Raw genomic sequence first — 6,577 nt, forward strand, 5'->3', positions numbered from 1 at the left:
ACGTTAGAAAAATTACAGAAGAGGGTGATGTACCGAGATGCTGATGTTTCTACATTTAGCATATGAAGTGAGAAGTCGTGAGTGTTCGCAGCAGACTATACCATGTGTTTCTTCACAAGTGCGTAAGCAAAGGTGTCAAGTGTGTGTACTGTATGTGTGTTTGGGTTTTACCTCTGAAGATCATTTTAATTAAACCATATTGGAGGATGACATTTAAATAGTTTTTTTGAAGATGTTTCTCCATGCAGGGTTTTGCAACAGAACACAAGCACAGATTTGGCATTACAGACGACCATTTTATTCCCTCATGGTATAGATTCCTTACATATACCCTAGTAAGTTTCAATGAAAAGATATTTTAATATTTACAGCAGATGTAAACAATTTAAGCAAAAACTATTACAACAACTTTCTTTGTGTTTATGCAATATGAATGTTAAGCTTAATACTCAGGAAGCATATAAAGAGCTCAAATGCAAAACCCTCTAAGTGCATCTGACATATTTTCTTGTAAATGTGCATTTTTATCAGATTCTTAATGGATTCTGCCAACAAACCGATATTTCTCAATGGTCTGAGATTAAGTGAATTTGAAGCTAATGATGCTTGATGAACGTATAATATGTGCCGAGAGCATTCGGTTAATATCATTATCTAATTTTGACAGAGGTAGCGTTTAGCGGCGTTTACATCTGAGCTCCAGATGTAATCCTCCTCAGTCCTATTTCTACATGAGTCTAAAAATCCACTAGAGTTTACCAGTTTTTCTCAATCCTTACTAGGTATACACAATAATTGACATCCTAGAAGCACAAAATACAAAGCATTTCAGACAAATCTTATCAGGTGTGCTATGTATCAAGTTTAATGGCTGTGTCAGTCATTCCAAGGTGATAGGGTAACCCTATTGATCCACATGCGCTAGATGGAGTCCACCAAATTGACAGACTCAGATCCTCAGCATCCTCCCCACAGGAGTTGGATTTGTTTGCACCATCCACAGGTGTTTTCTTATCATTTTGTAACTGGAAGATTGTAGGGAGTGAGGCTAGCGCTAGCGCTGAGGCAGGGGACGGGCCGATGAGGCGTAGACGCAAAGCCTTGGCTGAACGGTGGAGATCTCCAATGAAGCAGTAGCAAAAAGGGTTGAGAGATGAATTGGTCAGTCCCAGCCACTGTGCAAAAGGTCTGGCCTGCAATAGCCAGTGTGGCGGATGAAGCAGTTCACGATCCAGCCAGATGTCAGCCACGTACATAGGCAACCAGGACAGAGCGAACAGAAGAACCAGAGCTGCGACCATACGGGCGATTTGACTACGCCCTTGCAATCTTGCTTCGTGAAGTACCTGAGACCGCGGGTCCAGCTCTGTAAACCGAACCTCTCCAGTATTGCTCCGCAGCCGGCGATACGTGAGGAAGGCTAGGGTTAGATTAAACGCAACAGGTAGGCAATAGAGGGCGGTGAACAGCAGGACATTGTACACCTGTCGCGAGCGTGGCTGAGGCCACACCTCTCCACAGACAGGCAAAACGATAGCCAGCCCTTCAATCAAAGCTACATCATCACGTCTGGTAACTATGGCAACCGGCATGCAGATCACTGAGGAGATCAGCCACACGGCTGCAACGGAGACGAGGATGCGTCGACGGGTGAAGTAAGCACGGGACTGTAGCGGAGAGTGAACCGCATAGTACCGGCTAATGCTGATGACCGTTATGCTCAGGACGCTGGCGGAAACAGACACAGCCTGCGTAAAAGGTACAGCGCGGCACAAAAAGTCTCCATACACCCATGGCGTGTAGATGCGGTGGCCCAGGGTGACTGGCATGCACACGCAAACTACCGCCAGGTCACACACCGCTAAGTTTATCAGCAGGTAGCGTGTGGCACTTGCGCCTGACAGACGCACACTTCCATTTTGCCCTAATAGGACTTTAAGGGACATGACGTTTCCAGTGAAACCTACAAGAAAGGAAACTGAGTACAAGACAGTCAAGATAATAGTGCCAGGCTCTCGAATGGTCAGAAATAACTCCCATTCTAAAGCTGCATTATCCTGGAGGAAAAAGGTGTTGTTGAAAAGCATGGCTCGAGCTGTAAGGTCCAGCCTGCTTTTGTTTTGAAGGTCCAATGCACTGGAAAGATTAAAGAGCTGGGTCGGTGGCTGATCTGGAGTCAGATTCATAGTGTCATTCCTGTAACGTAAGCAGGTTACACCATGACATAATGGGCTAACACTTTATTTTTCTTTATCTCTAATTTTTGTATTTTCGACTTTGAGGGTACTAACGTTTCTTCTCATGTATGTGAAAGCTTGAAGACCACGAGGGAGCAAAGACGACCCCAAATCCATTGTTCTTCCTGTAATCCCTTTTTGAACTTTGATGCATTACTGCTGGACATAAAACCAAAGATAAAGTTATTATTGTCCTTGACGAATAATAATACGAATGAGAATAAAGGCAAAAAAGATCCTCTTCTATATCCACAACACATTTTTTTCAGTTCCTTCTCTTCCTCTCTTCACACCTCAAGATCATCTGTACCCTGTGTGACCTGAAAAAGGAAAGAGCGACAATTACACACATGATATATTGCACTTACACAGCTATACGCATATCAAGTGCCCATTGAAAGCAAGGAGAAAGACCAACAAATTTTAACAAGATACAGCTTTCTAGATAAGTTACTTTCATCAGTGCCACATTTCTTTGTAAAGGCAGCCGAGATTCCCACATTAAATGCTGCAAATTAAATGTTTAAAAGCAGTGTATAAGTAAATAGCCATATGTCTATTGTTTAAAATTTGACCTGCTGTATCTGAATTAATGTGTTTGTACAGGCACTAAAACTATGTTTTATAGTCACAATATAACGTAATTTAATTTGTTATCAATGGTTGTAAATACAATTTTAAAACATGTAATGCTGATTAATGTAAATCTTTAAAAATGAATGTCTTCATATTTCATTATCCAACTGAAGCAAATAAACCTTAAAGTTATATTATCAATATTATTAATATTTAAGAATTATACATTTGGTCATACTAAACAGTTAATATAATGTAATGGTTTTACTTGCCTGCATTAATCTGTCTGTAATCCTTTGTCTTCGGATAACTTTCAAAATATCAAATATTACGATATGTCCTCAGGGTAAAAATTCTCACGTAGATTTTCCCAAGCATTTTCATTAAATCCAGCGCGGCGATGTGTCGGCTACCTGTTCACAACCACTGGTGATGCAGAAGAGTTCAGTCAAGATTTAAGGTTTTGCTTCAACTGTGTGCGATCGCTGCGCACATGCGCCCTCTCGTGGCAGCACGAAGTTACAATGATTGACCCGCAGGTCTACCTGCTCATTGCCTGATATCTATTTAGTTTCATATAAATATTAAAAATAGTATTGTTATACTTCATGAAATTATGAAACACACACGCACACACACACCGTACAAACTGTATATTCTGTTCCCTAACCCCAACCATCACAGAAAATTTACGAAACGTTACGTTCGATTTTCAATAAACATCATTCGGTTTGATTTATAAGCTTGCTCTCCCAGTTAAGTTACATATATCTTTTATACCTTAGATTTTGCTGTTAAAAGTGTCCACTATGTCCAAATATTTACACAAAATATTACACGATAGTGTTACTGAGAAAACTTTGTAACGTATGTGTTCTGTTGTAACGTGAGGCCTACTCTAAATTGTATGTTGTTAGACGTAGTTGTACGTTTTCTGTCACCAAAATAGTGTGTTGTTTCTCCCCTTTTGAATTATGAACTACTTTTTGTCCATCAAATGCATTAAATTTGCGTTTAGGGTTGATACACGCGCAAAGCTGTTAAACACGATATATTGTTCAAGCAAATTCACTTTCCAATACAACTCCAATAATATAAAGTGATAAACATCTTACTTACAATGTTATGAACTTAAAAACATCAACATTAAACATTTTTGCTCATGTGCCACAGGAATCCCAAATCCGCTCGTGCTCTCAGACGTCGAAGTCCGCGGGCTCCTGCCCCCGCGCTTATTTTACTTTAACGGTTGGTAAACATTGTGACGTATTTGTGTGGGCGGGGCTTAGTTGGAGGCAGAAAGAGCCGCGGAGCAATGTTGACAAGCTTAAACTAGCACGTTTTATGAGGGATTTATTAAACATGAATGCAGACGAAGTTTCGGATCTGTCCGAATATGTACAGTCACTGATTCTGCGGGACCGTGACAGCTATTTTTGTAAATTAACTATCGCGATTTTAACCAGGTTTTGGATATTTCCTAGACAACATATGAATTACTTTCGGGTGGTTTCGGGAATTTTGTCAAGGCTTATTCTTATTGTCTAATGTAACCTATCGCTGGGCTAACTATGATTAGCAATGGGGATCATTTTAAGAGATCATTCAAAGGATGGCACACACATCTATCGCTGTGTATGTTTGTTTAACATTTAAGCTAAACAATAGCGCGGTTGGTGACTTTTCGCCTATAAAACAGAAACATGCTGATTTGTACTAGATAAAACCAACACACCAGTACATATGCATAGATTATATTCCCTGATATGAAGTGTGCACTGCAAACACAAGCATTATTTATGATCGTCTCCGTCCAGTCTGTACGCCGTATTGCATTCAACCACAATTTTCTTGATTTCTGTGAAGGAATGTCTGCCGGGATCCGGTAAAACTTTAGTTTTGAACCAAAAGTGCTGTTCCTTCTATTCTAGCAGCCAAAAACACGTCAAGATGACATTTTAAAGTCAAAACCTCAAACGCACCGGCTGTTCCTACTTATTTTTTGCCTCCAGCTAGAGCGGTGACGTCACAGTGACGTGGGCGATTAAGGGGTCTTTATTGATGTTATGCTGAAACGCAAAAACATTTTAAAGTCAGTTATGTTTAAGAACTAACTTGTTTTATAAAGTGATTTCTAAAATTTTAGCCAGGTGGCCCCTATTACCCTGCTGAAAAAAACAGCATAGGCCAGCACAATTCCCATAAAACACAACATATGCTGGTCTTGCTGGTATGCTGATGAGCACCAGCTAAACCAGCACCAAACCAGTATGGATCAGCAGGCTAAACAGGCATAATATTTCTAAAATGATGTAAAGTATCAACTTTTATAAGATTATTTTTTCGTAAATATAAAAGGCTACAGCCAAATTTGTGTATGGTCCTTTGGATGCAGTAAAATTTAGTAGAAACATTTTCTACTAAAGAATTTTAATAGAAAAATGTATACATTATTCCTTAATAACTTGTATATCTATATGTTAGTTGTATGCGCACTCCATGGAAAAACAGGTTTGACACAAGTGGGATATGATTACAGAATTTTCATTTTGGTGTGAACTGTTGCCTTAATACAAAATCAATGCACAGCATTAGAGAACCTAACTACAATTATTTTATAGCAACTTCAATGTTGTAGTGCATATTTTTGTAATAATACAACAACATTTGAGGAACAACAGACAAGTTTAGACTACTTTCTCTATGGCATTGAAACATATAGTAGTTTATTAACAGCCCAACTGCATATTTTTGTTGTTGTACTACAACATGGCCTATTTTTAAATGTGGGCCCGCTTACAGATTCATGCAGTTTTCAAACAAACATGTGTACAAATTCTCTTCAAGAACTTTGGCATACGCTCATAGCTTATTTCCTATTGTAAGCATTAAAATTTAAGGACCAACCGTTTTGTTTTTAAAGTGATTTTTTTTCTCTGTCTTCAGGCACTGATGCTCAACACCCTGCACCAGATAAGTTCATTTTAATATATTATTAAAACATTGAATCCAGGCTCAGAAAATCAATTTTCTGACATGTACAACATCTTAATCACAAATGAAAAAACATGAAAAATCCATAAGAATTGTTATCAAAACATCAATTTATGACGAATCGTTCTTATTCACATTTAGAAAGGAGTGAGTAGGTTTATTTGTTATGATCTATACAACAAGAAAAGCTATAGAATTTAAAAATGTGTACATTTAGAGAACGAAAGGATACCGTATGAAAATGTTAAGAAAGGCAGATTAATTCTTCCTCGTATTTCCTTTTGTCATGCAATGGCATCGTATGGTACAGAATCATAGATCCGAACATCTGGATTGTCTAAAAGATGGTTAGTGGCTTAAACCATGTAATTACAAAAATCATTATATAGCGGTTTAGCCACTAATGTTTTCTGTGTGTGAAACAAGTTTTTAGTTAGTGTTCTGTGTTTGTCACTTGCATTGCTTTATTTTTCCTATGCTTTTGTGCACAAGTGTTTTCCTAGTAATGTAATTTAAGTGGCTGCACACTACATCAAAAAGTGTCTGTATATGTGTACGCTTTGACGGTAAGGGACACAAGTCCTTTCCTGTTGGCATCCGAACACAGCATCCACTTTTGTTACACAATAATTCACAAACACACAACCTCAATTGACTGAGGGTGTCACAAAGTCAGCATAAAAGATTTCACATGACATTTCCTAATGACATTTCTACCTGCTAATGTATTTTATGATATTATTCATAATACAAATTAATCCATAAAGTTC

General features: G+C 38.5%; 1 protein-coding gene across 1 annotated transcript; it reads right to left on the minus strand.

Moving 5' to 3' along the window:
• Positions 1–320: 320 nt before the first annotated feature.
• Positions 321–2,537, minus strand: LOC135735497 (galanin receptor 2a). The gene is made up of 2 exons (XM_065253921.2): positions 2,292–2,537; positions 321–2,196 (listed from the first exon to the last, which is right to left on the minus strand). Exon 2 carries the CDS (start codon positions 2,184–2,186, stop codon positions 852–854), a length of 1,335 nt encoding a protein of 444 aa, XP_065109993.1. The 5' UTR covers positions 2,187–2,196; positions 2,292–2,537; the 3' UTR covers positions 321–851.
• Between the last annotated feature and the right edge of the window lie 4,040 nt (positions 2,538–6,577).

The sequence above is a fragment of the Paramisgurnus dabryanus genome, chromosome 4 (genome assembly GCF_030506205.2).
Source record: "Paramisgurnus dabryanus chromosome 4, PD_genome_1.1, whole genome shotgun sequence".
In the NCBI taxonomy this organism is placed as follows: domain Eukaryota; kingdom Metazoa; phylum Chordata; class Actinopteri; order Cypriniformes; family Cobitidae; genus Paramisgurnus; species Paramisgurnus dabryanus.

Bases quoted from the DNA above. Each gene is read 5' to 3' on its own strand.
- LOC135735497 (XM_065253921.2), bottom strand. From the start codon at position 2,186: ATGAATCTGACTCCAGATCAGCCACCGACCCAGCTCTTTAATCTTTCC.